This window comes from Neomonachus schauinslandi, chromosome 9, assembly GCF_002201575.2.
Source record: "Neomonachus schauinslandi chromosome 9, ASM220157v2, whole genome shotgun sequence".
Classification (NCBI taxonomy): domain Eukaryota; kingdom Metazoa; phylum Chordata; class Mammalia; order Carnivora; family Phocidae; genus Neomonachus; species Neomonachus schauinslandi.
Window position 1 is genome coordinate 111,049,169 of NC_058411.1, and position 21,166 is coordinate 111,070,334.

At 44.3% G+C, this 21,166-nt stretch overlaps 2 protein-coding genes across 3 annotated transcripts in view; one reads left to right on the top strand and one right to left on the bottom strand.

Annotated features, from left to right (window-relative positions):
* REC114 (REC114 meiotic recombination protein) overlaps window positions 1-11,302 on the top strand; it is a 108,869-nt gene extending 97,567 nt beyond the window's left edge. For both annotated transcript variants that reach the window (XM_021694037.1, XM_021694038.1), the window contains 3 exons: window positions 3,187-3,399; window positions 8,468-8,557; window positions 11,138-11,302. In XM_021694037.1, the coding sequence (XP_021549712.1) occupies window positions 3,187-3,399; window positions 8,468-8,557; window positions 11,138-11,302 (468 nt within the window). The remainder of the gene's footprint in view (window positions 1-3,186; window positions 3,400-8,467; window positions 8,558-11,137) is intronic.
* A 94-nt stretch (window positions 11,303-11,396) lies between these two features.
* The window catches only part of NPTN (neuroplastin), a 57,787-nt gene continuing 48,017 nt past the window's right edge, over window positions 11,397-21,166 (bottom strand). The window contains exons 7-9 of the mRNA XM_021693706.2: window positions 13,855-13,876; window positions 12,956-13,030; window positions 11,397-12,418 (exon numbers count right to left, since the gene is read on the bottom strand). Coding sequence (XP_021549381.1) covers window positions 12,970-13,030; window positions 13,855-13,876 — 83 coding nt within the window. The 3' untranslated portion in view covers window positions 11,397-12,418; window positions 12,956-12,969. The remainder of the gene's footprint in view (window positions 12,419-12,955; window positions 13,031-13,854; window positions 13,877-21,166) is intronic.

Here is a 21,166-nt window from a genome sequence, read left to right on the forward strand (position 1 = left end):
AACGTGTTGAAGCCCCTTCTCTCATTCAGTCCTTTTTTTTGTACTCCCCTGTCCTTCCTTTTCTATGGCAGAGGAATTCTCTACCAGCAGTAGGAAAAATTGCTTTGGTTGGGGTCCTGGTAGTGATGGGAAACTTCATACAGACAGATCTGGGCAATGAATCTAAAACCAGCAGGAAAACCCAGCAGGTCGGTGAGGCCTTGTGTCTCCTTGGCTCTCCTCCCACATGGTGCTAACCAGGCCCAGTCTTACACGTGTAGCTGGTACCGTATGACATCAGCCGGAGAGCCTGCAGCTTAAGAATTGCCAAAAGCAGATGCTGTTCACACCTGTGAGTCAGAATTTACTGGGCATGGTGCCTCCCAGAAGGTGGAGCTTGATTTTCTTGTGAGTACGTGATCAGTGTCTGGAGGCAAGCCCTTATCCTTTACTTTTGTTTCCTCAAGGTGTCTGTGTGAAGGGAGTTTTCTGCTTGTTATAATAACTTGAAATTAAGTGTTCTGAAGTAGGGGGGAGAACAATCTAACAGGTAAACCATCACTTAAAATACAGTAATTTTGAGCTAATCTCTTTAGATGATAGACTGTCTATTTAGGCTAGTTCATGGCTGTTGGCATATACTTGAAAACTTTTCATTTCACCACAAGGAGCCCTTTCTCACTTTTAATTATGGCATAAGAATACATCTTATCAAGATTTTCGACTTAGGAGTCCTTCTTGTTAACCCAGTGGCAGCTTTTCCATTGTGGTGCCCCATTGGCATTGAGGATGTGGGATGGCGATGTAGCTCACTGTCACATTTTTTCCTGATGCACCTCAGTTTTATCCTGGGTCTACATGCATTGGGGTGATATTTCTGGCTTCAGATGATAAGCTCAAATTCTATCTGAGAATTTTACAGAAGCAAACTTGGAGCAAGCCTTCAGTTAGGCTATCACGCATATAGCCTACCCTGTCATTCTTGGAACTACATTCTAAAGAAACCCTAACTGTCCAGACTGTTCTTATCTATACTGACATATAGATAGCTCTAGACCTACATGACTGGTGTGAGATCTTTGCCCTGCTGATACACTTAATAATTGTCTGTTTCTGTAGACAGCCTTTTGTCCAGCTCCGAGGTACAATTTTTAATGTGATTGGTTGTCAAATATTAGATAATTACAGAATCAGCATGGGAATAGCTAATACAGATGTCTTCATATAGAGTTTAAACTAGGGTAAGCTGGAAACAGCTAATTACTTGTAAACAGGAAAGCAGCTCAATTTCACACACACACACACACACACACACACAGATTCATAGAATTGCCAAAAATGGAATGTATAGGTCTCTTACCAGTTCTTTCTCCTTCCTCGGGGAAGATCAGCTTTCAATTACTCTTGACAATTTGGGGATTGTTCATCCAAGAGAAAAATGGCTAAGGAGATGAATAGGCAATCCAGAAAAGAAAAAATACAGATGACCAATAAGGGGAAGAGAAATATTTGACCTTATTTGTAATCAAAGAAATGAAATCCTACAATAAAAATCTATGTTAACCTAGTAGAGTAAGTAAAAAAAGTTTAAAAAGAATAAAAATCTCCAGTGTTGGAGGCTACAGACAGATAGACCATCAGTAGGAGTAAATTGATACTGTCTTGGCTGGAGCAGTTTGGCATTAGGTACCAAAATACACAAGACCTTTTGACCAGGCAAATGGATGCACAAAGATGTGTGTATGAGAATGCCTACCACAGCTTTGTGGTTTATAAGGGGACAAAAGGCTGTAAATAACTTAAATGTTTGTCAGTAGGGGGCCAGTTAAATAAAGGAATACTCTTCGGTCATTAAGAGCAATGAACTATCCTTCTATTTTTATATTCTTAGGTTACTAAATGGTAGTATAGTCTAACATAGCCATGTAATATATAACCCACAGTGGATAAGTGGGTATATATGTTCTAAGATATGTATATATTGGAGTATTCCCTTTTCGTATTTTTTCATTGTTTTAGGGGTAGTGATAATGGGTTATCTTAGGATAAAGACTAAATGAATTAGGAAATGAAGAGAACCCAACAGTGGCAGTAAAGAGGGAGCAGTGTCTATTCTTCTAAACATGATACCTCCTCATCACTTAGACATGCCCAGAGTTTTCTGTAATGTAAATATGTGGCTTTGCCTAATGGCTTTATCTAAAAATTTAAACAGTGCAAATTGGGAACAGGCAAACCAAGGGATTTTGCCTGTGGGAACTTAAAAGGGTTTTGTTAGCTGTAGTTGGAAACATTTTCCCATTAGTAGAGTGATTTATGTATTTAATAGATGGAAAGTACTGTCACGGTGCTAAGTTAGCATGTGGATATCTTTAACGAAGAAACTGAACAAAGGCACACCATACATACCACCTGTCTGGTATGTATCGACTCCTCAAAACTAGGCAGAGTATTAGACTGGCAAAACAGGAAGCTACTACTAAAATAATGGGTTTATTTTTGTTGTTACTGTTACAACATAGTTCTGTTTTTAAACTTACAATCAAATAAGTTTGATGTAGTTGCCAAACTTTTACAATGTTAACTGTATCTCCCCCACATATGCTGATTTGCCAAGGGATAGAACTCATACAGCAAATGAGAGGCAACATGTGGTTTGTGTGGTAGGCTGGCTTTGTTCCGGATCTAGAGGATCTAGAGCGCTGCAGATTACCACTGTGACAGTCACTCGCTCTTAGCATCTGCCTGTCACCTGTTCCCCAGTCTTGTTGGTCAGCTTCGCTGGTTTGTTTGATGTGCTGTCTCCCTGGTTTGCTTTTACATACTTAGGTTTAGAAAAGTTTTTTTGAGCCAGCGCTGATTTTCCACCTAAGGCATTAGAAGCTATGAAATCTTTATTCCAAAGTGAGACAAAACACTGATCTTTTACTGCAGTCAGTAGTGACTTTCCCGGTCTTTACGATATGGGCGTTTCCATTTTTGCTGATGTCAGTTCCCTGAAGGAGATGAATTTAGTAGGAGTGGTTCCCCAAAGGGGGAAGAAAAGAAATCACTGGCTTTTCTCTACCCACAGTAACAATCTAGAGTAATCGCTCCTTTATCCAGACCTCTTCCCCTGCAAGCAAAGGTAAGCCCTCACTAGAAGACCGCACAGTAAATAAGTGTATGATGAGGGTTACGGAGGCTAACTTTGGATTTGTCCCGTAGAACAAGAGTCGCATGTTCCGGGTGCAGTTCAGTGGAGGGTCCAAGGAGCAGGCCCTGGAACACTGCTGCAGCTGTGTGCAGAAGCTGGCCCAGTATGTGACTGTCCAGGTGCCCGACGCAGTCAGCCAGGAGCTCCGGCCGGGGCCCAGCCTTTTGAGGGCAGGTGAAAGCCCAGGGAAGGGCTGTGCGCAGGGCGTGCCACCGCAGCAGGGGGTAAGTAGGCGGGCGTGGTGGCTTCGTGAGAAACCTGACAAGGTCTTGCTTCAGGGGGCCAAAAATCACAGTGGAATTTGTTGAGTCTGGTTTATGGGTTAAAAGGTACCTAATGTTGAGTGACTTACTTAAATTGAAGGTTGATAGTCACTGTAGCTACCTTCCTCCTAGAGGAGTCCCGGCTGTGTTCGGGGTGTCACTATAGACCGTGGCCCTCCACATGATGGTCCCTGGACTCTTCCCTGAGACCCTTTGCAGGGGTCTGTAAAGTCACCCTTGTTTTTATAATAATATGACCTTATTTGCCCTTTTTCATCGTGTCCGTATTTGCATTAACCTGACAACAGAACTGTGAGCAAAGCTGCTGTCACCTTAGCACAGATCAAGGCAGTGACATCAGACCATGCAGGGAGTCAGCACTGTCTTCAGCAGTCGCTTGCGGGGAGAACACGCGCACGCGCGCTCTGCGCTTGGAAGCGCGGCAGCTGTTTCGAGGGGAGGTGCGTGGCAGCGGCGCTGTGCGCTGAGTCAGCCCGTGCTGCGCCGAGGGCCCGCGGGGCGCCCTTAGCCCCGGAACAGCGGACAGGCTGCCGCTCCCCGGCTTTGGGTATGCGGTGGGCATTTTCTCAAATGAAGTGAGCCTGTCGTTTTCGGAAAGCAACTAATTATATTTATCAACAAAGATGAAATAAGCTTCTGCAGTGAAGACTGGAATCTTGGAAAACTTCTTTCCGCGGGTGGACTGGCACAGCTGCCTGACCCGGAAGACTTTTCTGACAGTGCTACTAAGGAACAGGAGTGTGTTTCTTTTTTAGAAATAATTATATGACAAAAAGTTTCAACCTTTTGGAAGATCTGTATAGCCCGGTGAACCAGTATTTTCCAAGTGACCAATCCATGATGCTACAAAATCATGCACGGATAGAGAGCCGCTCAAAGTACACAACAGTCCAGTGGTTTTAATATGACAGAGTGTAACTAGTTCGTTGCTATGATTTCAGATTCTATGTTACAACCAACTTTTAAGAACCTGTCTCTTGTTGAGTTTTGATGTCCTACCAAAGAATATCCACCATTACCTGAAAAGGCTATTTTAAGATACTTCTGCCTTTTCCACCTACATACCTGTGTGAAGCCAGATTTTCTTCATGTACCTCATCCAAAGCAACAGATTGAATTCAGAAGTAGATAGGAGAGTCCAGCTGTCTTCCATTAAGCTAGACATTCCAGAGACTTGCAAAAGCATGACATTTTTGTTTTAGGAAATAGTTATTTTCATAAAAACATTTTTAATAACATATAATGGGTTCCTTTATTTTAAATGACTCAGTATTTTTAGTTATTGTTTTCATTCTTAACATCTAAATACCAGAAAGATATAACCAAAACCAAGTCTGGCTGAGGGCCTCAGTACTTTGTCCAAGTGTAAAGGGATCTTGTGATCATAAGTTGGAGAATCATTGTTACAGAATTTCTCCTGGAAGGACGTATTCTAGCATTTCTTTGGCCTAATCCCAAATGCTGTTAGCATAAGCATCTACCTCTGCTCTTGAGATGAAATCCCAGTTTCAAGCTGGGTTTTTTATTTTCTACTTTGAGAAATTATTTTCCAAAGCTGGCTTCCTGTCCCTTCATCCTGTAAGGGCCCTTAAACTTAACTACTGGACCGAGATGGTTCATTGTTGCTATTTTGCCACCAAGTTTCTGGTTCAGAATTTATCTAGGGCGAACATAAACTTACATTATTTATCATAAGGTCTTTTTCTTTGAACAAGTACTGATTTTCTCTTGAATGTGTTTAGTTTGCCAAATAAGATTTTGTTTTAGGATTCTTTCCCTTCATTTGTTTCCGTCTGATCTTTTTTGTGAAGATGTCTTCATGCTAAAGCTGCATTTCTTATAAACCCTGGATCTAGTTTCAGGCATTTTGCCACATCAGCTCCCCGCTATTAAGAATCAAGACTTCCCTACAAATGGGATGGAGTGGTTTATTACGAGGTACTTTATTGCTTATGATCCTTTGCCCCCTAAAGATTATCTTCTTTGTAGGTTTCATCGATCCGTTATGAGATTCAGATTATGGTACCCAGTGCATGGGGTGGGACAGGAACCAAATAGGGTCCTAGGATTTGGGAAGTAGGTCTGGAATGCCTTATAAAGGCAATGAAGATGCATCAGGCTAGAACCTAACCAGACTACACAATTATCTTAACATAAGAAGATAAACTGAGGCTATAGCACGGAACAGCAAACACAGGCTGAGGGTTGTGAGCTACAGCAGTGGGTAGAGGCTCTAGCTCTCTGATTTTGAAGGCTGGTCCCAAATATCTAGGTAGAAGCATCCCCAAAGTAGCTAGAAATTTTTCATGTCTTTTCTTGATTCTGTACTCAGGGATTTTCCAAACTGTAGTTTGGTGTTACATGCAATGTTGTGCAAAGACCACAGGCTTTGGAATCAAAACGGATCTGGGTTTGAATCCTGACCCTATCAGTGGCTGTGTGATCTTGTGTAAGTCCCTGAACCTCATCTGTAACCTGGTGAGATGGAAATGTATACATGTACATATGTATATGTACACACACACACACACACACATAGTACAACACCTGGGAAACATCTAAATAACGTTCCTCATCATGCCAGTCATTGCCAGTACTGCTGCCTGCCCAGATCTGTGTTCCCTTGCAGATGAACAAGTGTGCGTGCTGGCTAGCTAGCCAGGGTCAGAACTCGAGTCAGTGGGGCCATAATGAGATGGAGTGTCTGAAGCTGCAGAGCGGAAGACAAGATGAAACCGCTGGGTTAATTTGCCAGTGTAGACATTGTGAAGCGCTGCCTAGAACATTCTAGTCTTCCTAATGGCAAAACGTCCCCAGGTTTGCCCATAGCTGCTGCTGTGAAATGTAGGATTGTGCTCCCTTTCTCAGAATCCATCTTAAAGAATTGCAAGCTGTGGCCAAGTTCTAGTCATCTTGCTGCTCTCCTGTATTCAGGTGTGTCATCTCCCTAATACCTATATATATATATGTGTGTGTGTGTGTGTGTGTATTTTTTTTTTTTTTTTGGTCTGAAATAGTTCTCTTCTTTGTAGGTAGAGATAAGTCCATGTCTTTCTACTTCAAGTTCTTGAGTCATTTCCCAGAGCATTTTGTTTTTACTTTCCCTCAGCCTTGTAATTTTGCTAATTGTGGCCTAACCAAGTGCTTCTCAACTTGAGGGCTTCTAAGGCAACCCAGTCCACCCCGAAGAGAGGGGCACAGGAAAGAGAATGGTAGTTCCTCGGTGAACTCTCCTTTGTCAATACAAGAAGTCCAGAAGAAGAAAGCAACCAGTCACTGTGTGCACAGAACCTTCTAAGTCCACACACTTGAGTAGAGGACGGTCTAAACCCGAACCACCCTGCCAGCCTCAGGCACCTCCCTCACAGTTGGCTACTGTTCAGTGTTTACACTACACCACATTTGGTTGATGTCTGTCCCAGTTGTCTGAGGAACACGGTGTGAGCTGAACTGGTACAAATCCTAGGAAAGCATCACATATCGGAACCAGAAGAAATGCCAGGCATGAGAGTCTGACTTTTATTTTCACAGGTGCGGAAACTGAACAGAGAAAGGGGGCTTGCCTAGGGACTTCTGGTTCATTTGAGTCCCTTAACGTTTTTGCTCATTTTTAGTATTCTTGACTAGTTTTCTTTTCTCTTTGTTCCTTCCTCCCTTCCTGTCACCCTGCCTTCTGTTTTTGATGCTTCCAGATGTACTTTTCTGTGAGTACCTACTGACTAGTGATAGTCAGCTTCCACATAGGATGAGACAAAAGATGGCACCCTCTGACTTCTGGCAGCCAGAACATGCTGCTGACCGATGGAGGCACCTGCCGGGGAGGGCCTTAGTTTCCCCCCACAGGATCCCGCCAGCTCACGGCTCAGGTGGGCACACCATGTGCAACAGCCACAGGTGGCCCAAGCCTCGGCGGACCTGCAGACTGTGGCTAGGAAGGAGGGGGTGGGGCTTTGGAAGTAGTGCTTTTAGGTAGAAGCAGGCTTCCGAGCCTTTTGGGCCTCCAGGCCTCCTTCTACACTGTGCGGATTTTATCTGCCTGGAACACATCCTGTGTTCTACCCAAGACAACCCCCTCTGGGTAGCATGGATTCTGGAGCATCCCTGTACTTCCTGCCTAGCATATAGCCCCCCTGTGACTCACCCCCTCCACCAAGAGCCTGAAGTCTTATACCTGCCTTCATTCCAGCACCTCTTAGGTTGCATTATAATCATTGTTTTACTTGTTAGGGTCTCACTGGGCTGTGGGGTTTGTTTTTTGTTTTTTTTTTTTTTGAAGATTTTATTTGAGAGAGACACAGCGAGAGAGGGAACACAAGCAGGGGGAGTGGGAGAGGGAGAAGCAGGCTTCCCACCGAGCAGGGAGCCCGATGTGGGGCTCGATCCCAGGACCCTGGGATCATGACCCGAGCCGAAGGCAGACACTTAACGACTGAGCCACCCAGGCGCCCCTGGGCTGTGGGTTCTTCAGGGCTGGACCTCTGCCTTGTTCCCTGTGGCCCTTTCCCTTTCTCACCCCGGGGTCTAGTAGGCACAAACATTGTTGAAGATATCTTGGTATTTTACTCACAGAACTCATTCCCTCAGAATATCTAAAAAGATTTTTTTTTAAGTTTTATTAAAAGCATATGGTTATCTTGAAATTATAGGGTTCCCCCTGCCCCCTGCTTTGCTTTTCTGCAACGATGATGTCTTACTTGAGGCCTAACTCCCAGAAAGGAACAGTCCGTTAGCCGAAGCTGCTGGCGGCCGCACTAACAGCCCCGCAGGAGCGCGCTGGCGGACACGGAGGGCCTGCAGATACCGGGCCCCGCGCGGGGAGCCTCCGACGCAAACGGTCCCCTCCTGCCCCTCTTCAACCGGGGCAGCCTCCACCGACGAGGACTTCACGCCCTTTACTGACACTGGCACTTTCTTTTCACACAAGCACACGTGCTGCCGCTCCTCTGACGGCCGGTGGCGTTTATGGTTACGTTCAGCTCGTCCCCTAACTGCAGCCGTCTCCTTGCAGCCGGCCCAGAACCCGGAGAACGCGCAGCCGTGTGGACCGGCCAGCGCGAGCGCTTCCGGAGGAAGGACGTCAGTGAGCCGGCTAGCTCAGGTAGAGCCTGTTTCCCTGCTGTTTCCCTCGGCCATGAAAACAGTGACCCTGAGGAATCTGTGTCCCCGTGGTCACCCCTTGTTGGGGAAGAGTAAGCAGAAGCTCGTGAAGACAGGCGGGCTGTTAGCCTCTGCCCAGGGCCGGTGCCCGCGGAAGAGCGGCCTGCGGAGGAAGTAGGGGTGGGGCGGGCGGGGCGTGCCTGGCAGTCGCGGTTCAGTGTGAGAGAGCAAGGATTTAATTACCACTTCCCCAGAAAAGAGGGAGAGAGGGAAGAATTTCCATTTAATTTTGGACATGAAATTTGAGAACTAGCCTAAGACAAATATCAGTATGAATTTGGAATCAGATCAGTGATGGTTTCTGTAGGGGCAAATTTCCAGTGCTAAGATCTCAGCTAAGGATGTGCGGGAACCCAGGAGGAGTCAGCTTTGTTCGCACAGACTTGTTTTCAGACATTCCTCTCCCCTTGCAGTTTGCTGTTACCAAAGAATCCCACAAAATCTATTCATTCAAACTCAGGGTTACTTGATGCCTGCTCTGCTGGGAGCTCCTTGAGGCCTGTCTTCTCACGGCGGTTCCCTGCTGCGCTGGACAACAGCTTGTGCCTTCCATACGATTCTGCATGGAAATTAGCAATATTCAAGGATGAATTTTCTTTAGAGAGAGCACGTACGAGCCAGGGGAGGGGGAGAGAGAGAGTCTAAAGCAGACTCCATGCTAAGCGCAGAGCCCAACATCGGGCTGGATCCCATGACCCTGAGATCATGACCTGAGCTGAAATCGAGAGTCAGTTGCTTAACCGACTGAGCCACCCAGGCGCCCCTGAATTTTCTTTTTAATGTATTTATTGAACTGTGCTAACAGTGGTATAAAACAGAAAACATGGGAGTTTTCTCCATCTGGCTTACCACTAACTCAAAATAAACGGTCATAGAACTAAAAACTTAAGAGCTAAGAAGACTAAGAATTCATGTCTATTTCTTTTAATAACTCAAGTAACCACGACCAAAAAAACTCCAAAAAACAAAACCTAAAAACCTCTTTGTCCAGCAGATCAAACTCTACAGTGCCCCAGTGTAGCCTCATATTTGCATTGTGGTTAGAGGCTAAGTGAATGAGTGGCTGAGGACAGGAGAGCCACAAAAAACATGGAAACAAGGCAGGGTGTGATATCCTTCTTCAGGAAATGTCAGTTGCTATAAAAAGTGTATCTTAGCCTAATTTATTTACATAGTATGGAACCATGTAAAAACAAGAAAGAGCATCAGGCTGGCAGCTCAGGTACGCTACTCGTTTGCTCTAAACTTCTAGACAAGGTAAAACTTTTTGGAAACCAATTTAGCAATAGAGATCAAATTTAATTACCTATAATTCCATTTCAGCTACACAAACATGCGTATAAGGATGCCCTTCATAGTGATGATCATAGAAACAAGATTGGAAACAACATAAATGTTCACTAACAGGATACTAAGTGGTTTTAAGTGTGGTATAAACACAGTGGAGGGCTCCATGTTACTTTCATGTTCTTCTAAGTAGAGTCTGAGAAGCTGGTTTGAATTTAGAAAAGGAAATGTCTATTACAGATAGTTTCTAGAGAAATATCAATTGTAGACACACACACCAAACCATGCCATCCATAGAAGGGGCATAAAACCACCCACCCAGGAGGAGGAGCGTGAGGCGTCAAAGCGGCAAACGTAGAGGGAACACTGCCGAGCCGGAGCCCACAGGATCACATGAGACTGGGGATCTGGTGTCACCGTATCTTCCAGATTGCCAAGCACTGTCAGACTTTGATTTGAACTCTAGTATCTAAATAGTAGCAACTTATTCAACTGGTTTTAAAACACTGCAAGTTACCAAAGAAGACCTACAGATGGCAAATTAAGCAAGTGAAAAACTTGCTCGACACCATGTGACCTCATTTATGACACACTGGAAAAGGCAAAGCTATAAGGTATGGAGAACAGATGAGTGGCTGCCAGGGGTTAAGTGTTTGACAACAAGAGTGGAGGTAGTGTGAAGAAATTTTCCGGGGGTGGGGGGCTTGGGGGGTATGGAAATGTCTGTCTCTTGACTGTTGTGATCGTTACCATGCTTCTCTCCCTGTGAAACTTCATGAACAGGACTGGAAAAGAGACATGAGTGAGTTAATTATGTCCTTTGATCAGTTTGTGACTTCTCTTTATTACATTCAAAACCCTCTTTCCACATGGTGAACTGCTCACACCCATCCATCTATGAGGTGGGAAAGATGAACAAAGCTAGTGCATTTCATTCATTGACAACTCTGTCAATCCACAAAATGTTAGCACAGTATTCGTCATTAAAGCAGGATCTTAACTTTGTAAATCATTTCATTAATACATTTGAAATACTTAGGGCTACAAGTTGATCTCACTTCCTATGTATATTTAGAAACATTATCTAAAGGAACCCTGTAAAGCTTATAATAAGCACTAATTTTTGGTGTATGTTTCCCTAATATTTCCTTAAAGCGAAGTTTTTCTGTGTTCTATTCAGGCTGTTGCTTTTGGCTATAATCTCTAATAAACTACTCTTCTGAAATCCCCACAGTCTCTCCTGGTGTCAGAGGAGCGGCCCCCGGTCCGTGAACAATCTGCATGGGACACGGAAGAGTTAGGCCCCTTTCTACGCTTGTGCCTCATGGATCAGAATTTCCCCGCGTTTGTGGAAGAGGTGGAAAAGGAACTCAAAAAGCTGACAGGCTTGAGAAATTAACACTCCACATACATACAGAACTAAGGAAGTTGAAAGCACTGAAAAAGTGCTTCCTCTTAAGTTTAGATACAAGAATAAAGAGTATTATTCCAAACACCTTTTATCAATGTTTTATTTTTAAAAACAGGTGAATCCACTTTTTTATACATCATTGCACTTCAACACTTACACAAAACACCAGTACATGCATCTATGGTTACATACCGCATGAGAACCCTGCCGGGCGAGAAAATCTACACTCAACCATTAAATCAATGTGAAAAATACAGTGTCAACCCTGGAGGAGAACGAGTTGCATAGAATACCATGCGAGAACATTTCAAGGTCTTTGAAAACAAAAGGTAAATTATAAAAGTTTGCCTTCATTGAATGTACAATAAGGTTCAACACATCAGTGCAAAAGGATTTAGGAATTTACATGATTTAACAAAAGAGAAGAGTCACTTAAAAAGCAATCATACATATATACTGCAATTCAATATATCCATTCAGTGGAGTGTTCCGGCTTCTTACCAAAGTCGTAGGTTAAGCCCTTAGAACTATAGATTTCGGTTTATATTATTCATCTTTATGTACCAGAACTGCACACTTTCCTCATCTGACAACATACAATAAGGAATGAATATCAGCAGCTAAAAAATGAAACAAGCATTTATTTTATTTTGGATTTCTCCCACCCCCAAAAATATAAATATATATATATATATATTTATATACTGTATATATCTGTAGGTTTTGCTGTACTTTACAAAAATGTTATCACTAGATGGCAGCAGTGCAATTTAGAGCTTTGCCAATTTAACAGCTGCATTAAGTAAAAAATGGCGCATGCACGATCCGATCCTCAGAGGACCTTTTCACTTCTACTTAAATATTTTAACAAAGGGGGGAAAAAAGCAACATTCACAGCACATCAAGCCCAAAATAGTTTACACCTTCTACACTGAAGCATTGTTTAAAATGTACCTGACTAGGTCACCCTTACAGGAAAGGCTAAATAAGGCATGCTTTAGACAGTCATTGTGGTGCTGCTCACTTGAAAGGGGAGAGAACCAAAGAGGTCCAAGCAGAAAATTTAGCAGGTCATGTTGCCACCAGTTTCAGGAATCTAAAGGTCTGTAAAGAAAGAGTATGTGGAGATTAAAAGGGAATAGGCACTGTCACTTAAGACCACACCAAGTGCCACATCAAACAAAGCATGCTCAGGGATGTGGTGTGAAATTCTGATCTCCATGTGCCTACGTGGAAGGCACTCCGGCCCGGCTGTGCCCGGCCACCATTCTTCCCTTGCCCTCACAAGCAAAGTGGAATTAACTGGCCTCTGGGAATAATCCACCTAAGGTGACAATTTTTACTTCTTTTTAAAAGATATGGTTAAACAGCGGTGCAGGGTCTTTCTTTTTAAAACACCATACATATCCTGAAATGGCATTTAGAAAAATATGTGGAACGACACAGCAGAAAACATTCCTTTCCAGCTGCTGCACTGGATGGAGGACAGAGACCGAATTTGTTCCATCAGTAGTTCTGCTCTGAAATGAACTACAAGATCCCACAACAGGACGCCAACTACTGAAGAATCTGTCACAAGGTCAACAGAGGCACAGTCATTTGAATATAATTTTTAAAATCTCTAAAGAAGGCCATACTTACATCATAAGCAGTATTTAATTTGTGTTTCTCTGGCGCAAGTTTTTCTCTTTGTGATTGTTGGTAGAGTTGGTTTTCCTTTGGAGGAAAAATTGCATCGTAAAAGTTAAACTCAAAGTCAGTAGCAACTCTTGAAATGATAACACATGGAAATACAGGAATTCTTTCACTTACTACCATCCCTGGTGTAATAAGAAATTTTACTGCACATTAGTGTATAAAAATATTCTTTCTATAAAATGCCTATAGAGCTTCGATTAATCCTTTTGACTCCCAAGACAGACAATATACAGGTACCTTTCCCTCGGATTTATAGGCTGTAATTACTTGTAAAGGCAAAAATAGTAGTTTCTTCTCTACTGAACACTAGGGTCTCTTCTCAAATGATAAAAGATGATCTTGGGCAGTGCTGTGCCCTCTGGCACTTAACCAATTTGGGCACTGTTTGCCTGTCTCTCACTCCTTAGTCCCCAACTCTAGGAGGTTCTGATTATCTTGGATGGATTCAGGACTTACGGTACCATCTCTCTTGGATACATGCAACTGTTAACGGAGCCAGGCAGGGTATCCATGCTATAGTACATCTTGAAATGAACAAAACTGGAAGTCTCTGATATACAGGTGATTTTCCCCCGCATTATCAATTTAAGCATATAGGATGTGCAAAACTTTAAGCAGTTTCTTGCATGGCATTCCACTTGATATGTTACTAAAAACAAAACTGCACTGCCTGTCCTGGGAATCAGATGGCTGACAGCTCCCCGACCGTGCGGCTAGGGAGGTCTACACTGCGACACTAATTTCCACTCATTGGCTCCCCACAGCCTTCACTACTCCATTCGATTAAACTGCAAATACAAAATAAAACAAACTACTGAATCAATGTCCAATAAAGTACTTACATTGGCCCAGCTGGTTCATCGTCTATAAGGTGTTCAGTTTTTTAATAATCCATTGAGAGGAGAAGAAAGAAGAAAATCGTGAGACTCTACATAAGAATGAATAGAAGAGCAAACGGCAAGTGGCAAACATGGCTATTCATAGCATTTATTCAAGGCCATTCCATCTGGAGGTGCAAAAACACTCATGGAGTTATTATTTCTAGATTCAAGTTTTTAATGGCAGGTATGTTGTTTCAATGGTTTTAGTTAACACTTTGAATGCTTGTCATGAAAAACTGCAACTGTAGCGGACAGATAGGCTGCAATATCATTATACTCATCTTGTCCCCAAGTTCCAGTGGTTCACTCTTAAATAGATGAGAAGACAAACCAACATTTCAGTTGTAAAATCCTGCTGTTTGTTTTCTTGTGGTGAATGCATGCACAGTTTTGGCTCAATCCTACAATGTAGATGGATGTGTATGTTCTATACATTAAGCCACACATCCTCACTTCCCCAAAGGACACTGTTCTTGCTCTTTTGTCATCTTTAGGAGAGTCTTTAGTCTGGAGAAGAGATTGAGGAAGAGGAAGCCACAACAGTTCAACCTAATACTGGGTCAGCCCGGCTGGGCTATGCCAGCAACAAGTGTATGCATACCAGAAGATGTTCTGTGACACACCGGGGAGAGCTGAATAGTGGTGACATCCCTCTAGAAAAGACCTCGGACAGAAAGACACGCTCAACTCTTGAGCCCTGGCCAGAACCAGCACCCAAATCCAGATGAGCCATGAGATTTTTTTTTTTTAAACCAAAAAGCTTACATTATCTGAGTTTAGAAGCCTTCTTAAATTGGTATTTCACAATTCTGATTTGTAAGTTTTTCTTTCCTGTTTGGACTAAGGGCAACTTGGTCCCCTTTAGGCAAGGATGCAGGTACATGGGATATTTTTTTAAAGAGGCCCACAAAGGGGAGGGAACAAGTAAGTGCTCTTAGTTTTTTTTCTATTTTACGTAAGTCAGGTAGACTAAATGATTCAGAACAGTTTGGTTTCACCGAAGGCTTCTAGAAAACCTCTCAGCAGGATTCCACAAGGGGGCTTGGTGCACATGAAGCAGTTATGGAGGTCACAGTCTCAGTGTAGGCGTCTGCAGGAGCACGCGTCAGGAGTAATGTCTGTCACAGGGAGACATTGCTCCACCTATTCCTTCGAGGCAACGGAGAGGCAAAGCCACCGCCAGCACACACAGTGACTGGAGCAAAAAAACATTGAAAAATAAAAACAAAAACAAAAACTAACCACAAACCAATGACTTGTCAGCCAAAACAACAGGCTAGCGACACACCAGTGTCCACAGGATTCTACTACGAACAACAGTACTCTATCGCACAGGTACAGAGAACGACTAAGACTCAAGGACACCCGAGACATCTGTGTGCTGGGGATGCAGTGGAGATACACGAGACACATCAAGACTGAGACACACGAGCCCAGCCTACGTCTACTCTCACCACGACACCCTAGGCTCTCCGCATCCAGGCCAAGCCAGCTCAGCTACATGCTAGGAACTAAGCACTTCAGGGACGTCAAGGAAAAGACCCAGGAGCAAACTCAGAATAGTTCCGGTGCTCTGGCCGTGCACCGGAAAACAGAAAATTCTAAAGCAAGATAACGGACAAGAATATCACCAATCTACTCCCAACATGAAAAGAAAAAGCAGGGGAGAGGAATCGCGACAGCCAAGCTAATCTCCTCAAAGCAGGACACTGTCCGCACCGACCCAAGCACTTTACAGGCAAGCTTCTCTTTCTCTTGGTGGCGGAGGGGTGGGCCCTGCTGTCTGCCCGGTGGCGTCACCTCCCAGCCTAACAAGCCGGTAAGGCGCAAAGGGCTGCATGTAGGGGTTTGAGCAACAGCGGCCCCGGTGCAGCTGCCATGCCTGCGAGTGGGAGCAGGTGCATCTAGATCTCCCTTCATCTCTCTCCCCAGATCCACTTGCACATTGGCAAGGAACCCAGAAAAGAGCCTCGTGTCTCCTACTGTCTGGACTGACTCACTATCTGCAGCACCACTCTCCCTCTACAGGTCAGACCGGGGGGAAAAAAAACAAAAAAAACAACCAAAAAACAAACAAACAAAAAAACCCCAACAACCTGACCCTAACAGGGAAATCAGGAGAGAGGGAAAGAACAGAACTACAGAAAAAAAAAAAAAAGGTACAAAAATCAAAAAGTAAATGAGGATTAAACAGCAAACTGAAATCCAAATTAGTTGTGAAAGTGAATGAAGTCAACTTGAAGAAAAGTGTTAACATTATGAACTGTGCATCGTATAGACTGAAGCGGAGATTAAACAAACTCCAAAAGCATGCATATCGCTCACTTACCACCATGTTTTAAGGGTTTGATGCAATTGAGGGGGGAAAAAAAAGAAGTCATAGTAACCGACAAATATCAACATACCCCCAAACCCTCAGGCCAAAAGATAGCGGCTTAAACAATGGCTCTCCTCTTCGCCTGGGTATTACAGCCACTGGCTGGATGGGAGGAAGAGGACTGGGGAGAAGGGAAACAAGATGCTTCTGGAATCCATCTTAGGAGAGTGAAGTTCCTGGTGGAACTGCCATCTTCCCAACCAGATGTGCTATGGCCCTCGCTCCGCTAGACCCCATCGCCTCATCATCTGGGAGGGTGCTCTGCGATGCCCAGTAAATAATGTGTTACCTGATAGGGGAGCACCTTCAAAAAGATGACTTTCCAGTCAACGTGACCAAGAGTTGACTCGTCTGGTCAAAACTCCTTTTTCACTGCCTTCATCTCATGGAGGATGGGGTTTTCTAGTTTCTAAACCTGCTTATATCTTGCCTGATCTCAGCAGAGTAGCATTAAACCAGGGAGTGATTAACGGTTACATCCAGTTGCCTTTCATACTTGGTCCTACTGTATTTTCTCCATAAGGTAACTTCTTACTGACTCAGATGACCCCTAGGTTAGGAGACAATGACCTGTGTGTTTTGCATGTCATTTTAAAAAGTCACATTTCTTTTCCAGCATTCCTGGCCAGCTGAAAAGCTTCATATGCTCCCCACACATTTTTCAAACATTAGAATAGCTCTTATTTGTAGAGTGTCTAAAAGAGTTTGAGGGCGCCTGGGTGGCTCAGTCATTAAGCGTCTGCCTTAGGCTCAGGTCATGATCCCAGGGTCCTGGGATCGAGTCCCACATCAGGCTCCCTGCCCGGCAGGAAGCCTGTTTCTCCCTCTCCCACTCCCCCTGCTTGTGTTCCTGCTCTCGCTATCTCTGTCTCTGTCAAATAAATAAATAAAATCTTAAAAAAAAATAAATAAAAGAGTTTGAATGTATCAGAGCCACTAAAAATGGTTCCCCCCCAACCCCCCAACTATCTACTCCACCAGTAACTTGAGGAGGAATCCCTTTGAACTGCTTATAAAAATTATCCCCCAAATGTGAAAACAGAAAACTCTTTCTGATGCTGCCACTTCTTTTCTCAAATCAGCTCCTCTTGTTTTCATTTGAGGTCACTAAAATGTCCAGTAGAACTGAAGGCCCCAACAAAGAGGCAGGCTCATGCCACATCTCCCCAGGTGACTGGGGAGCACAGACTTGAAGCGCACATACACACTAATCCCTCTCTGGGTTCAGTCTGCAGAGAACCAACACAGAAGGTGTGCTCCAAGCATGTGAGCTGTAGGATGGATGGAAGGCTAGGGGGATGCTGGCTGGACCTAGTCTTTTTAGAAAATTATCACTTAACATTTTCAGAGAAGGCAGTCAAGAGGTGAGTAAAGTGAAAAAACGAAGCCTTTGATTTGACTCCCTGATTCATCTGTTACTGAAAACACTGAAGGTAAGAGGTGATATGCAGATAATCTACCTATAAGACAACCTACTGGGCACCAATCCTCAAAGAAACCACAACAGGGGCTTAAAGGGACTTAATGTGAGTTTTGTTTATGAAATGTCCTGAGTAGGGGCACCTGGGTGGCTCAGTCGGTTAAGTGTCTGCCTTCGGCTCAGGTCATGATCCCAGGGTCCTGGGATCGAGCCCCGCATCGGGCTCCCTGCTCAGCGGAGAGTCTGCTTCTTCTCCCTCTGCCGCTCCCCCTGCTTGTGCTCTCTGGCTCTATCTCTCTGTCAAATAAATAAATAAAATCTTAAAAAAATAATAAAATGTCACAAGTAGACTCTAATAGCCTAAGAGATAGAGCTCTTTTGTTTTTTCTACTGAAAGTCACTAAACCTTAACTCTAAGCATTTTCTATGTGAGAAATCTAAAGCAGTATTTGGTTTTCTGGTGAAATGTACTCAGACTAAACTCTCTAAGTTCGAATTTGTGCATGTGTATAGTTTTAAATTGTTCACTTAGTGCTTTTCTGGTAAGGGGCTGAGTTTCCAAGAGCTCAGACTGCCCAGATAGGAATAATATGAGTTGTACATGAAATTGTTTCATACAAGAAAAAATTCAGTGACTCAGAAATCCTGTCTACTCTGATAATAAAGTACCTATTTTGGCAGAGAAAGCGTATCAGGCGTATAAAAAAAATCCGTTTTCACAATGGCATAAATATGTCAACAGCACCACAGATGGTTATCTGATCATTCCTCACGTCTAAAACTCCAATCTGTTAAGATATGAGGTACCCCTTCCTTCATTCCACAAAGGAGCGCGTGCATCTATCTACATGTAGCCTTGGGAAGAAAGCACAGGAGGAGGCTGCTCTTACATGGACTGCACAGGAGTTGAGGGGAAACTAGCTAGAAAAAAAGCCACAGCATAAGGAAAACTCACTGAGGAACAGTCAACTTTTTTTTTTCTTTAATGATTAATTCCAGGAGGACAAGAAATAAAGGGGCACAGGAGCAGGGAGGGGTTTGAGAGGAGGCGGCAGACAAGGGAGAAAACTCTGGGGCAGAAATGCTGGAGCAAGGCAGGGATGTGGAGATGGAGAATGGAGCCCGGACCGCACTGGCTGTCAGGAAGGGAGCGGAGAGGAGGCGAACACTGCAATAATCGCAGCGTCCCAGGTCTGTCACCCCAATTCAACAAGAGAAAAGTAAATGCTACTTGCATTACAGTTCTTCCAAGAGACCAGAGCAAGGAGATTTTACTTTGCACTTACCCATGTCTTTCATGTAGGATTCATCCACTGTCTATAATAATTTAGCTTAAAAGAGGTACCTTGCCAGGAAGCCATTCAGAAGATTTGCTGACCACACAGGTCTCCTCTACCCAACTGGCCACCACTTGAGTTCAAGAGCCATGGAGCTCTAGTTTTTTTTGTTGTTGTTTTTTGTTTGTTTTTTTAACAATAGTTGCTTCCCCAGGCAGGTGTCTGCGCTTGTCCAAACCAATACTAACCATTTCTCAAATCTAACCCAAATGTCTTCCACACATTCGGGGGGTGGGGGTGGCAACCTGGTAATAAACAAGCAACAGTCCTAGGAGGAAGACTGGAACCTCAGATGGGGACATGCTAAGCCAGTGTGTCACTCCGCCAAGAAAGTGGCAGTCAGCCTCGTCTTAAAATAAAAAATCTGAAGCCCATCTTTGCCTTTTCCTCTTTGCTTCTCTACCTTTCCAAAGGGAAGGCTGAGCAAGGTGCTGTTTAGCAAAGCAAAAACATTGAGGGGATGAAAAGCCTTTGCAGAACTGAGGCATTTATAACTGCTCCTAGAGAGCCAATATGCTGGAAATATAGACAACTTCCCTTGATTCTCAGGCCTAAATGTAAGTATTCTGCCTTAGGAATCCTAATCTGTAGCAGGAAAGAGAAAAAACTACAGGAAAAAGCATTACGCATATGTGAAAATCCCAAGAACACAGTTCACTTCATGGAACAGCAGCTGGACCTAGGAGTGGACCTAGGAGAAGGAATGTAAAAATCCTGGGGGCACACTTCTGCTGCAGGGAACTAGCTCATTTATTTCCACAGGCCCAGCGGCTTCCAGCTGACGTCCCTTCACTCCTCCATCCAGCTCGCTGCGGAAGGAATGTACACTGGGAGGGAGTCCAGTAGGGCTTCCTACAGGCGTTGTTAGGTTCAACGACAAACCTTTTCGCCAGCCTCACTGTAATACTCTTCTACTTAGGGCAGGCAGAGAGACTTTGGAGGTGCTGAGAAGAAAGGAACAGGGGAAGAGGCTATTGCTCTCAAACGTGGCCTTCCAGAGAGGCCGAAGCCACCGGGCTACCTTCAGAGCTGCACGCCTTCTGAGGGAGTGGCAGCCGCAGGGACACAGACAACTCTGTGGGGCGGGCACAGAACCTTGGTGCACGAGCGAGCACAGGCCCAGGACAGCCGTACCAGAGTTGGCATCCTCACCATCACCCGAGGCCGGCCTCCACTGAACTGAGGCCCATACCCTTCTCGTATAGTCAGTGACAGGCAAGTGGTGGTAATCGCGCTGGCCAATGAATTTGATGGTGATGTTACAGGGCCGAAGGGTGGGAGCTAGTCAGGAAGCGGAGAATAACAAGTCTCCAGCAGTAGCAGCCCCCTGACTGTAATCCTGGGGTTAGAAATGGAATATCCATGACAAAAAACAACAACAACAACAACAACAACAAACCCCCAAAGATTTCCTAGGACTTTCCTCAAAATCTAAAGATCCAAAAATCTAAGATGCTTGTTCTTTCCAACACTTAATAATTCACTATAGTCCTGGTGCCGTTATCTAGTCCCACCTCTGGCCCTAAGCCAGCCTGAGGGTGTCACCTTGGGGCATGGGCTTCAGGTGTACTGCTTAGCTGTCTCGGTCTTAAAACCGGGTGTGGCGGATGCATCAGACTCCACCATTCTTGTGAGATAGACAGAAAAGCCAAACGTTTGGTGCCTGCTTCACGGAGAACCTTGAAAACCTACCAAAGGGACCACCAACCAAGGGAACCAAAGGCTGGCTTGTTCCAACGGCTTTTCTCAAGAACAGTTTGACTGGGCTGGGGCTACACCAGGCAACCATGTGACAACCAATTAGATACCTTAAATCTGCCTGAAAGGCCAGGTGGCCTGCGATCTTGGGGTGGCTTCTAGGCTTGACTTGGATTCTCCTCAAGCTCAATCTGCCTGATGATCTGTATTGAAGGAGGACAGAGCTGAACAAAGAGACTGACAGCTGCCCATTCCCCACACGGGGCCTGAAAGGCAGATGGGACTGGGGCTTGGAGAATACCCAAATGGAGGGACAGAGCTAATTATAGCTCTAGGTGGCTAATCTTAGGAGTAGGGAGTGAGGAACCAGTATGAGAATTCTCCTTCTCTCCTTTAGGGATCAAACCCCAACATTCTTATAGTCCTTTTTGGGTGCTTGGA